The following is a 23,461-nucleotide window of genomic DNA, read 5'->3' as shown; positions in this document are numbered from 1 at the left end:
GTAAGACAGAGATTTACATACAATTAGCTCTAACGAATGGTTATGCCTGCCTGATCTGCTCAGTGTTTCCAGCATTTGCTGCTTTGTTTCAAAATTCCAGCATCTCCAATATGCTGCCTGACCTTTGTCATTTGGGGCTCCCAAGCTGCTCAAAATCATGCACAATGTGCATTTTAAGAATGCCATCTAATTTGTCAGTGCCCTTCAGCGCTCTGGCTTGAACTCTGAATGCAACAACTTTCCCCTGCTGGATTTCCCCATTTACATTCAGTTGCTTTTCTTCCTATTTCAATTGTTACGATTAGTCAACAACTCCATTATTATTGCATCATGTGACTACCAGGATGGTAGAACCAGATAGAGCTTGGTCTTTCGTGTCTGGTAATCTTTGTGTTCCAAACCAAGGGCAGGGTTTTACTTGTCGGCGAGTGGGGGCAGGGCCTGCTCACTGACACGTAAAATGATGCGTGGTGATGCTGGGTGGAATTCCCAACACCACTGCGCCCCATTTAAATTTTCAGGAAGGCGGGGGCACAGCAAAATTGAGGCCATTGACAGAGTCAATTATGTAATTAAAGGTTGGTGGGCAGGACAGGAGCCCAGGCGCGAACTAGAAAAAGCATGAAACCTCATTCATGGGCGGGATGAGGTTTCATGTAGCTTTTTAAAATTTTTAATAAATTTTTTTTTGAAAATTATGGACATGTCCCAACTCATGTGACATTATCACATGAGGGGACATGTTAGGGAAAGTATATTTTTCTATTTTAAGGGTCTTTACATTTACAGCCGATCTCTCTGATGCTGCACTTAGCTCAGGGAGATGAGTGCAGTCTTTTGCGCACATGCGCGAAAGAGCGCAATCTTGATTTTGGGATTCTCCCCCTCTCACCCCCCCAACCCCCCCCCCCCCCCCCCCACCCCCCACCCACACAGGGAGAGTATAGCGCTTCCCTGTGGATGTCATGCTGGGCGGGCCTTAATTGGTTCACTGGCGTAAAATGGCACCACGCCTCCATTCGGGGGCACCAATCAGAAACGCGCCTGTGCGCGCCCGCCCATCAACTTCCCCCCCGACGGGGGTAAAATTCAGCCCCATGTGATTCAATTATGTCTTTCCAATATCTATTTATATGTCTGCCTGAAATGACCATCGTGTAGTTTGTAGCATTTTACATCTCTTTCCAGTATTTAAAAAACTTATTTGTAGCTAATAATGCTACTAACACATCTGTGTGATAGTAGTTTGCACATCTGAAGTCTTGACCTCAACCTGTTGTTTTTCTTTCCCATTATATTTTGGGTAGCTCTGTAAAGGGTCTTCTCCTGTCTGACGATGACAATTCAGATGAAATGTTACATGGAAACATTAGCCTATCTTTCTCATAGAAACCATAGAAATTTATAGCACGGAATGAGGCCATTTGACCCATCATATCCATGCCGGCTGACAAGTATTGATTCACCCATTCCTCTTTCTATCTCATTATTTATTCATTCATGGGGTGTGGCGATGCTGGCTAGGTCAGCATTTATTGCCTATCCCTAATGTCCCTTGACAAGGTGATGGTGAGCCACCTTCTTGAACCCCTGCAGTCCATGTGATGTAGGTGTACCCACTGTGCTTTTAGGGAGGGAGTTCCAGGATTTTGACCCAGTAGCAGTGCAGGAACGGTGATATAGTTCCAAGTCAGAATGATGTGTAGCTCGGAGGGGAACTTGAATCTGCTGCCTTTATCCTTCTAGGTGGTAGAGGTTTGGAAGGTGCTGTCTCGGGTCCATAGCCTTGCATTTCAAATGCATTCCCAGGTGCTTTTTAAATGATATGAAGGCTTCTTCTCTACCACTTTCAGGGCAGTGAGTTCTAGATCCTCACTACCATATGGGTTAAAATATTTTCCCTCAAATTCCCTCTAAACCTCTTAATTCTTGCCCTAAATCTATGCCGTCTGGTTATGGACCAATGGAAATGGCGACTTCATATCCACTCAATCTAGGCCACTCTTAATTTCACACTTGAATGAGATCTTCCCTCAGCCTTGTTTTCCAAAGAAAATGACCCTCACCTATCCAATCTTCCCTCATAACTAAAATTCTCCAGTCCAGACAAAATCAATGTAAATCTCCTCTGCATCTTCTCGAGTGCAATCACATCTTTCTGATATGAACTGAAGCAGTAATCCAGCTGTGGTCTATCCAGTGTTTTTTACAGTTCTAGCATAATCACCCAGCTCTTATATTGTACGCCTCAGCTGGTCAAGCCAAGTATCCCAAAAATCTTCTTCAGCACCTTACCTACCTATCCAGGCACCTTAGGGTGGACATGCACACCAAGACCCTCTGTTCCTCTACAACTCTCAGTATCCGACCATTTATTGTATATTCCTTTGCCTTGTTAGCTTTCCAAATGCATTACCTCACACTTCTCCGGATGGAACACCATTTGCCATTGTTCTGCCCACCTGACTAGTCCATTGACATCTTCCTGTGGTTCGCAGCTTTCTTCTTCATTTTCAACCACACAGTCAATATTTGTATCGTATGTAAACTTCTTAACCATACTGCATACATTCAAGTTCAAATTATTGATATACCACAAAAGGCAAGGGACCTAGTACTCAGGATGGTGGTGAATGGTAATGTCACTGAACTAGTAATCCACAGGCCCACAAGTTAAAATCCCACCACAGCAGCTGGAATAATTGAATAAAAATGAAATGAAGCTAGTCTCAGAACATGAAACTACCATCAATTGTCGCAAATAGCCATCTGATTCACGAATGTCCTTCAGGGAAGGAAATCTGTCATCCTTACCTGATTTGGCCTACACATGACTCCATACTGCAGCAATGTTGTTGACTCTTAAAATGCCCTCTGAAATGGCCTAGCAAGCCACTCAGTTGTGACAAACTGCTACAAAGTCACAAAAAAGAAATAAAACCAGACGGACCACCTGGCATCGACCTAGGCACCGGAAATGACAACGGCAATCTCAGCACTGTTGACCTTGCAAAGTCCTCCTTCCTAACATCTGGTGTCTAGTGCCAAAATTGGGAGAGCTGTCTCGCAGCCGAGTCGAGCAACAGCCTGATATAGTCATCTTCACGGAATCATACCTTACAGATAATGTCCCAGACACCACCATCACCATTCATAGCTATGTCTTGTCCCACCGGCAGGTCAGGCCCAGCAGAGGTGGTGGCACAGTGATATACAGTCAGGAGGGAGTTGCCCTGGGAGTCCTCAACATTGACTCCGGACCCCATGAAGTCTCAAGGCATCAGGTCAACATGGGCAAGGAAACCTCCTGCTGATTACCGCGTACTGCCCTCCCTCAGCTTATGAATCAGTGCTCCCCCATGTTGAACACCACTTGGAGGAAGCACTGAGGGTGGCAAGGGTGCAGAATGTACCATGGATGGGGGACTTCAATGTCCATTGCCAAAAGTGGCTTGGTAGCACCACTACTGACCGAGCTGCCCGAGTCCTAAATGACATAGCTGCAAGACTGGGTCTGCAGCAGGTGGTGAGGGAACCAACAAGAGGGAAAAACAGACCAGACCTCATCCTCACCAACCTGCCTGCCACAGACGAATCTGTCCATGACAGTATCAGTAGGAGTGACCACCGCACAGTCACTGTGGAGACGAAGTCCTGCCTTCACATTGAGGATACCTTCCATCATGTTGTGTGGCACTACCACCGTGCTAAATGGGACAGATTTCGAACAGATTTAGCAACTCAAGACGGGGCATCCATGAGGTGCTATGGGGCGTCAGCAGCAGTAGAACTGTACTCAAGCACAATCTGTAACCTCATTGCCCGGCATATCCCCGACTCTACCATTACCAACAAATCAGGGGATCAACCCTAGTTCAATGAAGAGTGCAGGAGGGCATGCCAGGAGCAGCACCAGGCATACGTAAAAGTGAGGTGACAACCTGGTGAAGCTATAACACAGAACTACTTGCACGCCAAACAGCATAAACAGCAAGTGATTGACACAAGCAATCCCACAATGGACGGATCAGATCTAAGCTTTGCAGACCTGCCACATCCAATCATGAGTGGTAATGGACAATTAAACAACTCACTGGAGGAGGAGGTTCCACAAACATCCCCATCTTCAATGATGGAGGAGCCCAGCACATCAGTACAAAAGATAATGCTGAAGCATTTGCTACAAACTTCAGCCAGAAGTGCCAAGTGGATGATCCACGTTGGCCTCCTCCAGAGGTATCCAGCATCACAGATGCCAGTCTTCAGTCAATTCGATTGACTCCACATGATATCACGAAACGGCTGAAAGCACTGGATACTGCAAAGGTTATGGACCCTGAAAATATTCCGGCAATAGTACTGAAGACTTGTGCTCCAGAACTTGCCACACCCCTAGCCAAGCTGTTCCAGTACAGCTACAACACTGGCATCTACCCGGCTATGTGGAAAATTGCCCAGGTATGTCCTCTACACAAAAAGCAGGACAAATCCAACCCGGCCAATTACCGCCCCATCAGTCTACTCTTGATCATCAGTAAAGTAATGGAAGGGGTCATCAACAGTGCTATCAAGCGGCACTTTCTTAGCAATAACTTGCTCACTGACATCCAGTTTGGGTTCCGCCAGGGCCATTCAGCTCCTGACCTCATTACAGCTTTGGTTCAAACATGGATGAAAGAGCTGAACTCCGGAGGTGAGGTGAGAGTGACTGGCGTTTGACATCAAGGCAGCATTTGACTGAGTGTAGCATCAGCGAGCCCTAGCAAAACTGGAGTCAATGGGAATCAGGGGGAAAACTCTCCCCTGGTTGGAGTCTACCTAGCACAAAAGAAGCTGGCTGTGGTTGTTGGAGGTCAGTCATCTCAGCTCCAGGACATCACTGTAGGAGTTCCTCGGGGTAGTGTCCTCGGCTCAACCATCTTCTGCTGCATCAATGACCTTCCTTCCATCATAAGGTCAGGAGTGTGGATGTTTGCTGATGATTGCGCAATGTTCAGCACCATTCACAACACCTCAGATATTGAAGCAGTCCATGTCCAAATGCAGCAAAACCTGGACAATATCTAGGCTTGTTCTGACAAGTGGCAAGTAAAATTTGTGCCACACAAGTGTCAGGCAATGACCATCTCCAACAAGAGAGAATCCAACCATTGTCTCAATGGCATTAGCATCACTGAATCCCCTGCTATCAACATTCCAGGGGTTACCATTGACCAGAAACTGAACTGGGACCAGCCATATAAATACTGTGGGTACAAAAGTAGTTTAGAGACTAGGAATCATGCTACAGGTAACCCACCTCCTGTCTCCCCAAAGCCTGTCCACCATCTACAAGGCACAAGTCAGGAGTGTGATGGAATACTCCCCACTTGCCTGGATGAATGCAGCTCCCACAATACTCAAGAAGTTTGAGACTGTCCAGGACAAAGCAGCCCGCTTGATTGGCACCACATCCACAAAGATTCACTCCCTCCACCTCTGACGCACAGTAGCAGCAGCATATACCATCTACAAGATGCGCTGCAGGAATTCACCACAGCTCCTTCGACAGCACTTCCAAACCCACGACCACTCCCATCTAGAAGGACAAAGGCAGCAGATAGGTGGAAACATCACCACCTGGAAGTTCTCCCCCATGTCATTCACCATCCTGACTTGGAAATATATCGTCGTTTCTTCACTATTGCTAGATCAAAATTGTGGAATCCTCTTCTTAACAGCACTGTGGGTGTATCTAACCACATGGACCACAACGGTTCAAGAAGGCAGCTCACCACCACCTTCTCAAGAGCAATTAGGGATGGGCAATAAACGCTGGCCTAGCCGGCGAAGCCCACATCCCATGAATTAATTTTAAAAAATGGAACATCAGATCGACAGCAATGTGGTTGACTCTTAAATGCCCTCTCAAATGGAACAAGCCACTCAGCTGTACCAAATTGCTGCAGTAAAATCAAAAAGGAACAAAACCAGGTACACCACCTGGCATCAACTGAGGCATGACAATACCTGTCGATCCTGCAAAGTCCTACCTACTAACATCCAGTGGCTTGTGCCAGCACTGGGAGAGCTGTCCCACAGATTAGTCCAGCAACAGCCTCACATAGTCATACTCACCAAATCATACCTTACAGCCAATGTCCCAGACACCACCAACATCATCCCATCGGAGGTGGCATAGTGGTGTAAAGTCAGACTTCAGACTCCATGAATTCTCATGTCATCAGGTCAAACGTGGACAAGGAAACCTCATACTTATTACTACCGAGCACCCTCACTCAGCTGATGAATCAGTTGTACTCCTCCATGTTGAACACCACTTGGAAGAAACACTAAGGGTGGCACAGAATATACTATGGATGGGGGACTTCAATGTCCATCACCAAGTGTAGCTTTGTAGTGTCATTACTGGCTCAGCTGGCCGGGTACTGAAGGTCACAGCTGCTAGACTGGGGTCTAGTGGCAAGTAGTGAGGGAACCAAGAAGAGGGAAAAACCTACTGGACCTTGTCCTCACCAATATACATGTCGGAGTTGCATCTATCCAGGTAGGAATGACCACTGCTCACTCATTGTTGAGATGAAGTCCCATCTTCACGTTGACGATATCCTCCATTGTATTGTGTGGCACTACCACCGTTCTAAATATGACAGATTCAAAATAGATCTGCAGTTCAAAACTGGGCATCCCTGAGGTGCTGTGGGCCATCAGCAGCAGCAGCATTGTACTTAACCTCAACTTGTAACCTCATGGCCCGCCATATCCTTCATTCTACCATTACCGTCAAGCCAAGGATCAACAATCTTCATTGAGGAGTGCAGGGGTGTATGCCAGGAACAGCAAAAGGCATACCTAAAAATGAGGTGTCAACATGGTGAAGCTACAACACGGGACTACTTGCGTGCCAAACAGTGAAAGCAGCATGCGACAGACAGGGCTTAGCGATTCCATAGCTAACGAATCAGATCAAAGCTCTGCAGTCCTACCACATCCAGTCATGAATGGTGATGGACAATGAAACGGCTCATTGGAGGAGGAATCATAGAGGTCTACTGTGCAGAAAAAGACCCTCCGGCCCATCGAGCCTGCACTGGTCAAACAAGTACCTAACTATTCTAATCCCATTTTCCAGCTCTAGGCCCATAGTCTTGTATGCCATGGCATCGCAAGTACACATCCAAATACTTCTTAAATGTTATGAGGGTTTCTGCCTCTACCACCATTTCAGGTAGTGAGTTCCAGATGGGTGAAAAAATTCTTCCTCACATCCCCTCTAAACCTCCTGCCCCTTACCTTAAATCTATGCCTCCTGGTTATTGATCCCTCCACCAAGGGGAAAGTTCCTTCCTTTCTACCCCATCTACACTCCTCATAATTTTATACACTTTAATCAAATAACCTCAGTCTATCCAATCTCTCATCATATCTAAAACTCTCCAGACCAGGCAACATCCTGGTAAATCTCCTCTGAACTCTCTCTAGTGCAATCACATCCTTCCTATATTGCGGATTCCAGAACTGGCACACAATATTCTAGCTGTGGCCTAACCAGCGTTTTATACAGTTCCAGCATAACCTCCCTGCTCTCTTATTCTATGCCGCGGCTAATAAAGGCAAGTATCCCATATGCCTTCCTAACCACCTTATCTACCTGTCCCGCTACATTAAGGGAACAATGGACATGCACATCAAGGTCCCTCTAATCCTTGCTACTTCCCAGGGTCCTACCAATCGTCATATATTCCTGTGCCTTGTTTGTCCTGCCCAAGTGCATCACCTCACACTTATCTGGATTAAATTACATTTGCCACTGATCAGCTCACCTGACCCGTCCGTCTATATCCTCCTGTAATCTAAGGCTATCCTGCTCACTATTTACCACCCCACCAATTTTCGTGTCATCTACGAACTTACTGATCAACCCTCCTACATTCAAGTCTAAATTGTTTTTATATACCACAAACAGCAAGGGACCCAACACCGATCCCTGTGGAACCCCACTGGACACAGACATTCAGTCACGAAAACACCCTTGGCCATCACCCTCTGCTTCCTACTTCTGGATCCAATTTGCCAAATTGCCTTAGATCCCATGGGCTTTTACCTTCATTATCAGTCTCCCATGCGGCATCTTATCAAAAGCCTTGCTGAAGTCCAAGTAGACTACGTCAAATCTATTGCCCTCATTTACACACCTGGTCACCTCTTCGGAAGATTCAATCAAATTGGTCAGACATGACCCCGCCTTAACAAAACCATGCTGACTGTCCTTGATAAATCCATGCCTCTCCAAGTGTAGATTAATTCTGTCCCTCAGAATTGCTTCCAATAGTTTCCCCACCACTGAGGTTAGGCTGACTGGCCTGTAGTTCCCTGGTTTATCCCTTCCTCCCTTCTTGAATAATGATAACACATTGGCTGTCCTCCAGTCCTCTGGCACCTCTCCTGTGGCCAGAGAGGTATTGAAAATTATTGCCAGCGTCCCTGCTATCTCCTCCCTTGCCTCACTCAACAGCCTGGGATACATTTCATCCGGGCCTGGAGATTTATCTACTTTTAAGCCTGCCAGACCACCTAGAACCTCCTCCCTTTCTATGCTAATTTCTTCAATCAAATCACAGTCCTTCTGCCTGATTTCCATACTCACATCGTCTGTCTCACTTGTGAACACCAACACAAATTATTCATTTAAAACCCCCTATCTACGTCTTCTGGCTCCACACACAAATTATCACTATGGTTCTTAATGGGCCCTACTCTTTCCCTAGTTATCCTCTTACTTTTAGTGTTCTTGTAAAATAACTTTGGATTTTCCTTTATTTTACTTGCCAATGTTTTTTTCATGCCCCCTTTTTGCACTCCTAATTTCCTTTTTAAGATCCCCCCTACACGTTCTATATTCCTCTAGGGCTTCCGCTGTTTTGAACCCTTGGTATCTGCCATAAGCCTCCCTTTTTCTCTTTATCCAATCCTGTATATCCCTCAGCATCCAAGGTTCCCTGGAGTTGTTGGTCCCACCCTTTATCTTTACTGGAATATGTTGGCCCTGTACTCTCCCTATTTCTTTCTTGAATGGGTCCCACTGCTGTGTTGCAGATTTACCTAAAAGTAGCTGCTCCCAGTCCGGTCTGGCCAAATCACATCTGATCTTATTAAAATCGGCCTTTCCCCAATTTCGAAATCTGATTTCTGGCCTGTCCTTGTCCTTTTCCATAACAACCTTGAGTCTAATGAAGTTATGGTCACTATCTGCAAAATGTTCCCCCACTGATACCTCTACCACTTGCCCAGCTTCATTTCCTAAAATTAAGTCCAGGACTGCCCCCTCTCTTGTCAGACCTTCTCCTGGATGCATTTTAAGAATCCCACTCCCTCTAAACCTATCACATTATAAGTAATCCAGTTAATGTTGGGGGAGTTGAAAGCCCCCACTATTACTACCCTATTATTTTTACACTTGAGGAGGCTCCACAAATGTCCCCATCCTCAATGATGGGGGAGCTCAGCAACTCAGTGCAAAAAAAAATTGTCTGAAGCATTTGCAATGATCTGCAGCCGGCATTGCTGAGTGGATGATCCATCTCGGCCTGCTCATAAGTGCATCAGCATAACAGATGCAAGTCTTGAGCCAATTCGATTCACTCCACATGATATGAAGAAATGGCTGAAGGCACTGGATACTGCAAAGGCTTCGACAACATCCCAGCAACAGCACTGAAGCCTTGTGCTCCAGAAGCAGCCACACTCTGAGCGAAGCTGTTTCAGTATCTGTTCTGGCATCTACCCTACAAAGTGGAAAATTCCCCAGTTATGTCCTGTCACGAAAAGCAGGACAAATCCAATCTGGCCAATTACTGCCCCATCTGCCTCCTCCTGATCATGAGCAAACTGATGAAAGGTGGCATCAAAAGTGCTATCAACCAGCACTTACACAACAATAACCTGCTCAGTTCCACCAGGGCCACTTGGACCCTGACCTCCTTACTGCTTTGGTCCAATTATGATCAAAAGAGCTGAACTGAAAAGGGGAGTTAGGAATGACTTGCCTTGCTATCAAGGCAGCATTTGACCAAGTGTGGCTTCAAGAAGCCCTAGCAAAACCGAAGTTAATGGGAATCGCGGGGTGGGGGGGAATCTCTCCACTGGTTGAGTCATTCCTAGCACAAAGCAAAACGGTTGTGGTTGTTGGAGGTCAAGCGTCTCAGTCCCAAGACATTGCTACAATAGGGTAGTGTCCTAGGCTCAACCATCTTCAGCTGCTTCTTCAATGACCTTTCCTTCATCATAATGTTAGAAATTGGGTTGTATTCTGAGGTTGTTCAATGTTCATTACCATTCTATAGGTTATCAGGGTTCGATGGGAATGTGGAAATCAAAACACAAGATGATCAGCCATGATTGTATTGAATGGCGGAGCAGGCTTGAGGGTCTAACGAAAGGTCTACTCCTGTTCCTATCTCTTGTGTTATGTTCTTGTTCACAACTCCTCAAATACTGAAGCAGTCTGTGTTAATATACAGCAAGACCTGGAAAACATTCAGGCTTGGGCTGATAAGTCACAAGTAACATTTGTGCCACACAAGTGCCAGGCAATGACCATTTGCAACAAGAAAGAATTTGACTATCTCTCCTTGACATTCAATGACATTAGCATTGCTGAAGCCCCCAACTATCGACATCCTGGATGTTTCATTGGCCAGCAACTGAACTGGGCCAGCCATATAAATACTGTGGCTACAAGAACAGGTTAGAGGCTGGGAATTCAGAGGTCAGTAACTCACCTCCTGACTCCCCAAAATCTGTCCATCTTCAGGAGTCTGATGGAATAGTCTTCACTAGCCTGGATGAATGGAGCTCTAACGACACTCAAGAAGCTTAACACCATCCAGAACAAAGCAGCTCGCTTGATCAGCACCTCGTCTACCAACTTAAACATTTACTCTCTCCAACACAGTGGTAGTAATGTGTACCACCTATAAGGTGCACTGTAGCAACTCACCTAGGCTCCTTCAACAGCACATTCCAAACCCTTAACCTCTACCACCTAGAAGGACAAGGGCAACAGACTTATGGGAACACTACCACCTGAAAGTTGCCCTTCAAGCCACACACCATCTTGACTTAGAACTATACTGTTGTTCCTTCACTGTTACGAAATCAAAATCCTGGAATTTCCTTCCCAGCAGCACTGTGGGTGTTCCTGCATCAAGTGATCTGCAGCTGTTCAAGAAGGCGATGGCTCATCACCACCTCCTGAAGGGCAATTAGGGATATGCACTGAGTTCAGGTTGTGGGGGAGCCCTCCTGATCATGTCCCACAAAGAAACCCCTCAGCAACTAGGGCTGCACTCCCTGAAAGAGCCCCACACTGAACCCAAGCCCCCGCCTCCCACCTCCATCACCCTGGAAGAGGCCTATATGATTGACCCAATGAGCCAACCCCACTTAACTCTCTTCTGAGGCTTCCTTCATGGCTGCTATTTTGGGCCTCCTGCAGTCCTAGCAGCAGCCACTGCTCCCAGCTCTGCTTCTGAGACTGAAAGGGAGCTGGGGGAGGTGGTGGTTTCAGTGTGGGGGTGGGGGGGGCTCTTTCAATGGGTGAGCCCTTGCTGCTGAGGGGTTTCTCTGTGGGGCATGATCAGGAAGGTCCACCCTCCACCCAACCTGAGCCCACAGGGAGGCTGCCTGAGTATTCTACCAGTGTTGGCCGCTTTTAAATGGCCCATAATTTGCCGGGTAATTACCTCAATTGGCCTACCGGAGGGAAGGCCATCGATCTTCCTTGCCCCTGTCATAGTTGGAGGGAGTCGGGAAGAGGATGGCCGCTCCACGCCTTCCCACCTTATTATGCACCCCTCCCCAGCTCTTAGCCTGCTCCCAGAGGGGGAATGAAATTCCATCATTACTTATGGCAGGGGAACAAGAGTGAAAGGCATAAGCAAGGCTGAGAAGCTAATGAAGGCAGAGAGTTTGAATCAATAGATATAACATGGTGTGACAAAGAACAACATGGGCTGAAGACCTGACCAATGAAAGAAAAAAGTGCTAAAATATAGTGTGTAAGTTAAATACAAAAATGATAGTATCTATTTGGCTGGCAGCCCTTGGAGGCAAACTCTTTGCTTTGAAAGTCATGGAAGCCCCAATGACAGGCTGCTAACTGCCTGATGGATATTTAATCCCATTGGAGCTCCTGGAGATGGCCAAGGCGGGGTTGTCACTAGTTTTCCAGGCAGGACGAGGCCACTGCCGACCCCATCAAGGTCGGCTCTATCTGAGCTTTTGCTGCAAATGATTACTGTCATGAAACTCACTGTATTGACATCTGTCTCCTGTGAAATTTGGCAGACAGTAACAAAACGGCTGATTTCCTGTGTTCACATCACAAATGCCTTCATTGAGACAGAAATTGTCGCAAACTCTCTGCTTACAGGTTGGACCAGTAAATCCTATTGGACAGCGACAAGCTGGTTTTCCTAAACAGATTGAAAAGAAATATCTTAAAAAATAAGGACACTTTAACAGCTTTACAATAATTATTACATCCTTGCATTGTAATGTACTAACAAAACTGAATTGATTCAATCCTAATATGTTAAACTCCAGCTTTGCCAATTCAGCAGCCTGATGAATGAATGCTGATGCCTTTGCTACACCACAGATTTTGTGCTGATGCTTTGTGACTGGTATTCCAAACAGTCACAAAACATTTAGGATATTGGTTGCTTGGTTGACAGTTCATTCAGTTCTACACACAGGAACGTGACAGTGAATTTAAGTTCAGCAGCTCCAAACTCATTACACTACCTGTCATGAATAACAGCACCATCTCCAACATCACTTTACCTGGCTTTTTCTCCCTTTTATGAAACATTGGCCCAATGAGGAAGTTATAAATTGGGATAATTTGAGGGGAAATAAAATTCTGGTAGTGCATAAATAAATTTCCATTAGCTGCCAGTGTGCTTCATTAGGTATATTAGAAAGAAAAATTCAGATTATTGGACACATGGCAGTTTCTATTTAAAAATGCATAACGAAATGATAGTGATAGCAGTGCTTAAAATACAATTAAGCACTGACATGCGGAACAACTCCTTGGTTAGCACAGCATGTCAATTTGTCTTCAGCACTTTTTTTTAAACTGGCATTAGGATTCTTCACCAGCAAACCAGCAAAGAATCTCAGCTGTAAAAGTAAATTCACAAATGGGCTATTTGTCAAGATTTTTAACGATAAGTCAAATAGGACATAAAAGCAGATGTGTCATATTGGCACGCCTGTGAAGGGCATTAGCTTCTGAGGGATAAAGTGGCAAAAGTGGTAAGGATGCAAATTATTTATTACACTTGATTAAGGTTATTCATTAACTTTAACAGACATGTTTCTGCAAGCATGGGTTTGCATTGCAAGAAGTTTCTGGAGTATCACAAACATTTTATAGAAGGCTGTGCAAAACTGCAGTGAGACTGGAATAGCACATTAACATCTCTGGACATTATCTGCAAAAAAAAAAGCATTTACAAAATACTATGGAAAAGTGAACTTCTACAAAAATACAATTTTTTGCAAATTAACTTCAAAATATGAATTGCATATGAATAATTTAATACTCATTACTTTTATTTTGTCCTTTCCTGTTTTTCAGACATATTCTACAGTTCACCCAATGATGAGACAACCTTTAATCTTGGTTTACAATACAGAGCTATTGTATTCATTCCCAATCTCAAACCTACTTGTAAATGAAAAATATATTGGTGTGTCATATTAAGGAAAACAATCTTGAGATTGTGCCCATACTCCTGATGTAAGCACAATGCACTTAGCCTAAACCAAACAGGATTTTTAAAATTTGCTAACATGCAGTTTCGCTATTGATGTAATGTGAATGACATTTTTCCTGCATAAAACTACATTTATACAATGATATGGAAAAAGATTTCATGTTGTCTGCAAGCAGCCAGACTAAACATTTGATTCCCCGCTTCTGGATAAAGATTTACAGTACCTAATGTTGATGCTGAGCAGATTCCTCCATTTTGACAATAGTCTTTGCACTGGTCAGTTTCGCATTCCTGCCCTGCATACCGGGGCTTGCATTTGCATTTTGGCTGGTCTCGCTCATTCACAAAACAAGTCCCTCCATTCATACACACTAGGTTACAGGTACTTCCTATAATAGAACCAGGTATCAATATTATATTTGTTCAGTTTTTAAGATTTTTGTTACTGAAATAAAAAATTCATTTATAAGCGATTTAGATTTAACATTTTATTTCAAAGATTTCAGCTGTGAAAGGAAAGAAAAAACCTAATTTTATATTGTATTCTTCAGGATTTCAAGATCTCCTAAAGTGCTTTACAGCCAAATGAAGTGATGTAGAAAAGGTGGCAGGCAATTTTGAAACAATAAAGTCCCACAAATAGTGATGATGATAATAACCAGATAATCTGTTCTGGTAATGATGGTTGAGGGGTAGATATTGACCAGATAACCAGGGAGTCACCCTTGCTCTTCTTTGAAATAGTGCCATGAGATCTTATATGTCCATTTGAGAGGGCAGATGGAGCCTCACTTTAACATCTTATCCAACAGATAGCACTGCACTGGTGTGTCAGTCTAGTATCTGTTCAAGCCTCTGGAACAGGACTTGAACTCAAAGATGAAATTGCTGCTACTGGGTCACAGCTGTCGACAAAAAAAAAACCTCAAGGTTGTCCCATAAAAAAATGAAGTTTCTTATGAAGGTAGCCGGAAGAGAATTACACCTTAAATAACATTGCCAGTAAATGGGCTGTTTTGACATTTTAGGTGACTGAGTACATAATCTAAATGAATTAAAACTTCCTGCTACTAGACCTTCATGTGATGGATAGGAACTTAATGTTAGCTTCTCTTTCAAAGATTTTAAAATGATCAGTTATAATATGCTGATCTTCTCCAAAAGTATGGCCAACTGGATAGCTCATAAATGAGACTCACAAAAAAATTATTTATAAGATCACGTGGCTGATCAAAGCCATTTCCTTTATTTAACCCCATTTATGATATAAACCTAAGAAAAACTTGTAACGTCACTTAGACATTGTCATGCCACATCTGTAGAAACACACTTTTCATTTCCATTGGTATGATACATATGGAATAACACATAGACTAGAATATGTTACCAGGCAATGGCACATTGTGATTGAAATGACAGAATAAATCATAAAGTGAAGTTGAAGTGATTTATCAATGTCACCTCACCCAAACATGTCCCATTTGTCCTTGGATTGTTCAAGCAATATTATTTAGACTATTGCCAACTGCTCAGTGTCATTGAGATTGTGATGGTCAGTGAGTTCTGATATGGGAACAATGTGATTGATTTGATCAAAACTTCAATTGTACCAAAAGGTAAAAAAAAAACCTTTAGATGCTGGAAATATGAGGTAAAAAGCAGAAAATGCTGGGAGACTGACCAAATCAGGCAGCATCTGTGGAGGGAGGAAGATAAGGTTAATGTTTTAGATCGATGGCTGATTGTCAGAACCCCATCTGATGAGAGATCATCAACCTAAAACATTAACCCTGCCTTCCCCTCTCTATAGGTATTGTCCGGTCTACAGAGTTTCTAGCATTTTCTGTTTTTTATTTCAATTAGAGCCAACTATCTGATCCATAGTATTATTTCACTGCATGCTGCAGAGGAATGACACATTATATCGACATCATTCTCAGAAATTACCTACAAAACTATTTTGTTATATTATTAATGCTTGGAGGGCTGTAGGGAAATAGCTGGAAAGTGTGACTAATTGAATAGCTCTCATTACGAGATGAAATAAGTAGGATAGCAAGAAATGATCTGAGATCAGAAGATGTGGAATCCATATGGGTGGAAATAAAAAAATAACAAGGGGAAGAAGACACTGGTGGGAGTAGTCCATAACCCTCTAACAGCAACTATACAGGACAGAGAATAAATCAGGAGATAATGAGGGCATGTAAAAAAGGCAGTGCATTAATCATGGGTGACTTTAATCTTCATGTAGATTGGGAAAATCAAATTGACAGAGGTAGCCAGGAGCAAGAGGTCATACAGTGTTTTCGGGATAGTTTCCCAGAACAATATGTTGTGGATCCAACCAGGGATCAGGCTATTTTGGATCTGGTAATGTATAATGAGGCAGGTTTAATAACTGATCTCAGGGTAAAAGATTCCCTAGGAAACAGTGACCATAATACGGTAGAATTTAGCATTCAGTTTGAGAATGAGAAACTTGGGTTGGAAACAGCTGTGCTAAACTTAAATAAGGGTAATTACAAAGGAATGAAGGCAGAGTTGGTTGGATTAAACTGGGAGAGGAGTTTAGCAGGAAAGATTGTCGATGAACAGTGTCAGACGTTTAAGAAAACAGTCCATGACTCACAACAAAGATATATCCCAGTGAGAAAAAAGGATTCTAGGCAGCGATAAACCAATCATGGTTAATCAAGGAAGTTAAGGATAATGTCAAATTGAAAAAAAAATCATACCATGTGTCAAAGGTTAGTGGTAAGCCAGAGGATTGGGAAAGTTTTAAAAACCAACAAAGGATGACCAAAAATATTAATAAAGAGGGAGAAAATAAAATTTGAGGGTAAACTAGCAAGTAATACAAAACGGACAATTAGAGCTTCTTTAAATATATAAAAAGGAAGAGAGATGCCGAAGTGAACATAGGCCCCTTAGAGAATGAGGGTGGGGAAATAATAATGGGGAACAAGGAGATGGCAGAGGAGTTGAATAAAAACTTTGCATCAGTCTTCACGTTAGAAGACATTAATAGCATTCCAAAAATACTAAATAATCAAGGGGTAAAAGGGGTGGAGGAAATAAATACAATAACTATCATTACAGAAAAAGTGCTAGGGGAACTAATGGGGCTAAAGGTTGATAAGTCCACTGGACCTGATGTGTTGCATCTTAGGATATTAAAGGAAGCAGCTACACAAATAGTGGATGCATTGGTAGTAATTTTCCATGAATCTTTAGATTCTGGAAAAGTCCCAGAAGATTGGAAAACTGCCAATGTAACATCCTTATTAAAATAAGGGAGGGAGACAAAAAACAGGTAGCTATAGGCCAGTTAGCTTAACATCTGTCATTGGGAAAATGTTAGAGTCTATCATAAAGGATGTAAGAGCAGAGCATTTAGAAATGCATAATATGATCAAGTAGAGTCAGCATGGTTTCATGAAGGGGAAGTCATGCGGGACAAATGTATTAGAAGTCTTTGAGGAGGTAACAAGCAGGATAGGTAAAGGGGATTTCCAAAAGATGTTCGATAAGGTACCACGCATAAGACTACTTAATAAGATAAGAGCCTATGGTGTTGGGATAGTATATTGGCATGGGTAGAGGACTGGCAAACCAATAGCAGACAAAGAGTTGGGATAAGGGATGCATTTTCAGGATGTCAGTGATCGGGCCAAAATTATTTGCAATATATATTAGTGACTTAGATGAGGGAAGTGAATATACTATCATCAAGTTTATGAATGACACAAAAATAGGTGGGAAGGAAAGTGGTGAAGATGACACAAAGAGTCTAGAGAAGGATATAGATAGGTTAAGTGAGTGGGCAAAAATTTGGCAGATGGAATCTAATGTGGGAAAATGTGAAGTTATGCATTTTGGCAGGAAGAATAGAGTAGTCAAATATCATTTACATGGAGAAAGACTGCAGAAAGCTGCAGCACAGAGGGATTTGGGAGTCCTCGTGCATGAATCCAAAAAGCTAATATACAAGTTCAACAGGTAATAGGGAAGGCAAATGGAATATTGGCCTTAATTTCAAAGGGAATGGAGTATAAAAATAGGGAAGTCTTGCTAAAGCTGTACAAGGCACAGTTAGACTACAGCATGAATACTGTGAACAGTTTTGGTCCCCTTTTCTAAGGAAAGATATACTGGCATTTGAGGCAGTCCAGAGAAGGTTCACTAAGTTGATCCCAGGTATGGAGGGATTTTCTTATGAGGAGTGCTTGAGTAGATTGGGCCTGTACTCATTGGAGTGTAGAATAATGAGATGTGACCTTATTAAAACATATAAGATTCTTAGGGGGCTTGACAGGGTAGATGCTGAGAGGTTGTTTCCCCTTTTGGGAGAGTCTAGGATCAGAGGGGGTAATCTCAAGGTAAGGGGTCACAAATTTAACACCGAGATGAGGATGGATTTCTTCTCTTAGAAGATAGTGAATCTGTGCTATTCTTTACTGCAGAGGACTATAGAGGCTGAGCCATTCAAGGCTGAGATAGACAGATTTTTAATTAGTAGAGGAATCAAGGGTTATGGGGAAAAGGCAGGAAAATGGAGTTGAGGAATATCAGATCAGCCATGATCTCATTGAATGGCAGAGCAGACTTGATGGGCCGAATGGTCTAGTTCTGCTCCTATGTTGTATGGTCTTATGGTTCAAAGAGCCGGCGCAGGCATGATGGGCCAAATGGCCTCTTTCTCTGCTGTATAATTCTATGGATGTACAACAACAAAGTAATATCTATGATTTTTAAGACCTTTTCTTTAAATTGTTAACTGCAACTAACAGTGCAATGAACATTTTAAAAAATATTTGTTGGACATGCTGAGACTGCAGGCACTGGTGCACACTTCATGTTCAAGGTATCCTTGAAAGAGTGGGTGGACCTCAGGCAACATTCTACTTCCTTGATTTGCTTCACTATTCATGTGGCTGCTGGAAACTGTTCTCTCAGCGACCAGTCTCCCTCTGCAGTATCTTGTTGTAAGTTGGTGAGGAGGGATTTATTTTTGCAAGTTTTTTTCCACAGAGTCTCTTGGCACTTTCTGTTCAATTCTATGAGTTGCATGAGAGAGCAGAGGCTGATTTTCTTTCTGGCAGCTGCTTTTCCCAAGATGGTAATTTAATGAATAGAAATTTACAATTCCTTTAATGGTTCAGTTAGTTTATCAATTCAGTAGCCAAGCCATGCAGACCAAGCAGGTTTGATTCTCAGTCTGTGCTGAATTTCCTGATTTCAACTTGGAGGCTACAATAATAGCAATGATTCTCAGAATTAAAATTGAATGGCTTAGGAAATATGGGCTGTAGCTAAATTTAATCGGACAAAAGATATTTACAAGAACCATTGAGGCACCTATTGAAAATCATTTAAACTATATATAGGTTGAGGGATGGTGTGCGTGTGGGTAGTGGACTGGGGTGGTAGTTGTTGGGAGGGGCAAGAAAGTACTCATATCCTAGATAAGATGGACTGTAGGGCAGGAACTAGTCAACTACTGGGTATGGACAGTTACCATGACAAGCAGACATGTACCAGACTCCAGAACGAAAAGACATTGCAGAACATGAAACAAGACATTAAGATGCTTAAAACGTGAAGGCGAGAAGCATTATAATAAGATGGCAAATCTGGAAACTGTTATTGCAGCAGGGAACTACAATACGGTGGGAGTAGCACAAACCTGCCACAATCCAAAAGCTGAATGTAATTATAATGTTCAAAATTACAACGTGTTCAGGAAGGACAGAAGGAACAGAAAAGGAGGCGGTGTAGCCACCAAGGATCAATTTGAAGGTAAACAACCTTTGGGAGATGGGCTGCACAAAGAACTACATCGGGCAAAAAATTGTGAATGTGTAATCAATCCAAAGGGTGATCCTACAGACTGCCAAGTTAATACAAGAAGGAGGACAGTTTGTTCCATAAAGACGTAAACACAAGGAATGAAAGAACACAAGTTATTTTAATGAGTAATTTCAACTAACCAAATATAACGTGGGAAAACCTGAATAAATTTAGAGTTGGTTATAGTAAATGTCACATGTGATTGGCTCATGAACTAGTACACAAGTGACAGAAGTGAGAGCGCATGTTGACCTAATCAACTGATAACTTACAAGAAATGGAAGTCAAACCATAATAAAGGAGAATGATCAGAAAACAATCAACTCAAATAGGATTTAGATTTTAGTTACATCAAACACCAAGGCCCCAATTTTCACACCCCTCATTAGATCAATGGGATGTGGAGGTGTGTGTGGGAGGGAGAGGGAGGGTGCAGTCTGGGTGGAAGGGCAGTTAAAATTGAGATGGACTTAAAGACCCCCATTCCCTTCCAACTTATTCAACTGCAATTTTAATTTGAAGTCAGTAGGGCTACCAACCAGGTGTTACTGATGCCGACTTTAAATATGTAGATGGGCTTTGATGATGTAATTGATGCCAAAATACTTCCAATATTACAATATTAAGAGGATAGCTAAAGAAGAGGTGAGAACATTAAAAGAAGAAAACTGTTGAATTAGATGATGTCATACAGAACGATTTGGATGACATCCAGGCATGTGCTAAAAGTGGTAAATAATGTTCACAACACCAAAGTGCTATGTGATGACCATAAATCAACAAGAGAAAGTGTAACTGGCACCACTTGATTTTCAATGGCATAATCATGGTTGAGGCCCCATCACCAATATTCTGAAGAGTCACCATTGACCAGAAACTCAACGAGACCAATCACATAAATGCCATTACTACATTTAACTGAGTGTGGCATCAAGGAGCCAAACAAAACTGGAGTCAATGGGAATCAGGAGGAAAACTCTCTGCTGGTTGGAGTCATAACTAGCACAAATGACGAGGGTTGCGGTTGTTGGAGGTTAATCATCTCAGTTCCAGGACATTACTACAGGAGTTCCTCAGGGTAGTGTCCTTGGCCCAACCATCCTCAGCTGTCTCATCAATGCCTTCCTTCCATCATAATATCGGAGTGGGGATGTTTGTTGATAATTGCACAATGTTCAGCACCATTTGTGACTCTTCAGATACTAAAGTAGTCCACGTCCAAATGCTGCAAGACCTGGACAATATCCAGGCTTGGGCTGACAAGTGGCAAGTAACATTCGCACCACACAAGTGCCAGACAATGACCATCTCCAATGAGAGAATCTAACCATTGCCCCTTGACATTCAATGGCACTAGCATCACTGAATCCCCCCACTATCAACATTCTGAGGGTTATCACTGATCAGAAACTGAATGGGACGAGCCACATAAATACTGTAGCTACAAGAGCAGGTCAGAGGCTAGGAATCATGTGGCAGATCACACCATGATTCCCCAAAGCCTATCCACTACAAGGCATAAATCAGAAGTGTGATGGAATACTAAGATAAAAGCAAAATACTGCGGGTGCTGGAAATCTGAAACAAAAACATGAATTGCTGGAAAAACTCAGCAGGTCTGACAGCATCTGAGGAGAGAAAGACAGAGCTAACGTTTCGAGTCCTATAACTCTTCTTCAGAGCTCTTCTTCAGAACCTGTGATGGAATACTCTCCACTTGTCTGGATGAGTGTAGCTCCAACAACGCTCAACAAGTGTGGCACCATCCAGGACAAAGCAGCCCGCCTGATTGGCACCACATCCACAAACATTAATTCCCTCCACCACCGACAGACAGTGGCAGCAGTGTGTACCATCTACAAGATGCACTGCAGGAACTCACCAAGGCTCTTTAGGCAGAATCTTCCAAACTCACGGCCGCTACCACCTAGAAGGACAAGGGCAGCAGACACATGGGAACACCACCACTAAAATTTCTCCTTCAACGCACTCACTATTCTGACTTGGAAATATATCGCTGTTCCTTTGCTGTTGCTGGGTCAAAATCCTGGAACTCCATCCCAACAGCACTGTGGGTATACCTACACCACAGAGACTATAGCGGTTCAAGAAGGCAGCTCACCAGCACCTTCTGAAGGGCAAAGAGGGATGGGTAATAAATGCTGGCCTAGCCAGTGTTGACCACATTGCGTAAATGAATAAAAAAATGTTAGTGACTGAGTGAGTGGCTCAATTCCTGACCCCCCAAAGCCCACCATGTACAAGGCTCAAGCCAGATGGAATTCTCTGCACATGCCTGGATGGGTCAGCTGCAACAATATTCAAAAAGCTTGACACCATTGGTGTATTGCATACTATTTACAGGATGAAGTGTAGCAAGTCACCCAGTTTTCCACACTAGCGCCCCACACACCTGTGACCTCCACCACCTAGAAGGACAAGGTCAGCAGAATCATGGGAACACCATTACCTCCAAGATCCCCTTCAAGTCAATACATCAGCTTGATTTGAACATATATTGCTGCTTAGTCATAATTCTGGATCTCCCTATTTGAGAGCAGTTTGGGAACGTCTCCACTACACAAACTGCAGTGATTCAAGAAGATGGATGGACAAGCTGCCCTTTCCAGTGTCACCTATATTCCAAGATTTATTTTTAATTCATCTATTTTTGTTAAATTCATCACCAGAAAGCAAATATTCTGAATTATTAATTTCTCCAAATGTGTACAAGGGGAGGTATTACAGAGATAAATCAAGAGGCTAGGATTCTGAGTTATGTGAAAAGACAAAGGGTGAAGGAGCAGCAGCTGGACACCCCTTGGTCATCCACTCAGGAATCTCAGAGGCTGTCTGCTCCCTCTGAGTCTCCTTTGCCTTTGAGCCCCTCAAGTTCATCCTCTGTCACCACAGAGGGTACATCTGGTCCACAGGAGGACAGCCAGAGCAGGCTGGGGCCCTCAAGGTCTTCGCTCTCCAGGGGACCCATGCCAAAAGTATCAGACGCAACAGGGCTAACTATTGCACAGGCTGTCTCCACCCCTGCTGTGGATGTCAGGGCAGCACCAAGAGGTCTAAGATGTTCAAAGTTAAGAAATTCTGATCACAGTTGTTGCATGTGGTTGCATGGGTGAACACATGTCCCTTTAAAATTTGTAAATATTTGCATTGTCATTGAATAATATGTAATGTTGCCTTTCAGTTTCATTGACAGGCTTTGCATTCCTCCCACTACATCATTCCTCATCCGCTCCCCACCCCCTGCCACTAGCAGTTCAGCTGCACACAGCCAGTCCACCAATGATTCTGGAGAGAGAAGTGTGTGTATGTATGTCGCAGGGCCTATCGGAGACTCATGCAAGCACCACGACTCTCATTTCACTTTCAATTTAGCCAGCATGGTGGTAATACAGTTTTTCTTTCACTCCCCCATCCTTTCCCCTCCCCCAGTCACCCATTCCCTTTCCCCATCATTGTCGACCCCCAGCATCACCTTCCACTCCCTACCCCCCCCCCCCCCCCCCCCACCACCCCCCCCCACCCCCCCGCCCACCCCCACCGTGACCTACCAACCACAACCCTTTTCTTTTGGGATGTCCAAGTGAACGTGCAAGTTCCCTTCCTTCCTGAAAATCGCACCCCCGTCCAACTTAACCGCCCCCCCCACCTGCCCCTTCCCACCCCCACGATCCGTAGTCTGCCTCCAAGTCCCTACCGACCATCCTTGCCTTCCCTTCTACTGAAACCATCGAACCCACACTCTCCCACCCAACTGCCTCACTCTGCTCTTGGTCATTCTCAACATTTCCTCGTACCACGCC

The 23,461-nt window shown here is 43.6% G+C and overlaps 1 protein-coding gene across 1 annotated transcript in view; it reads right to left on the bottom strand.

Annotated features, from left to right (window-relative positions):
- The window catches only part of LOC121284946 (low-density lipoprotein receptor-related protein 1-like), a 1,922,347-nt gene that overhangs the window by 37,070 nt on the left and 1,861,816 nt on the right, over window positions 1–23,461 (bottom strand). Inside the window, exons 82-83 of the mRNA XM_041200912.1 lie at window positions 14,012–14,176; window positions 12,315–12,476 (exon numbers count right to left, since the gene is read on the bottom strand). Coding sequence (XP_041056846.1) covers window positions 12,315–12,476; window positions 14,012–14,176 — 327 coding nt within the window. The remainder of the gene's footprint in view (window positions 1–12,314; window positions 12,477–14,011; window positions 14,177–23,461) is intronic.

Source organism: Carcharodon carcharias, chromosome 12 (genome assembly GCF_017639515.1).
Source record: "Carcharodon carcharias isolate sCarCar2 chromosome 12, sCarCar2.pri, whole genome shotgun sequence".
NCBI lineage: Eukaryota > Metazoa > Chordata > Chondrichthyes > Lamniformes > Lamnidae > Carcharodon > Carcharodon carcharias.
The sequence above is the reverse complement of the archived record's forward strand: the minus strand, read 5'-3'. Positions and strand labels throughout refer to the sequence as shown.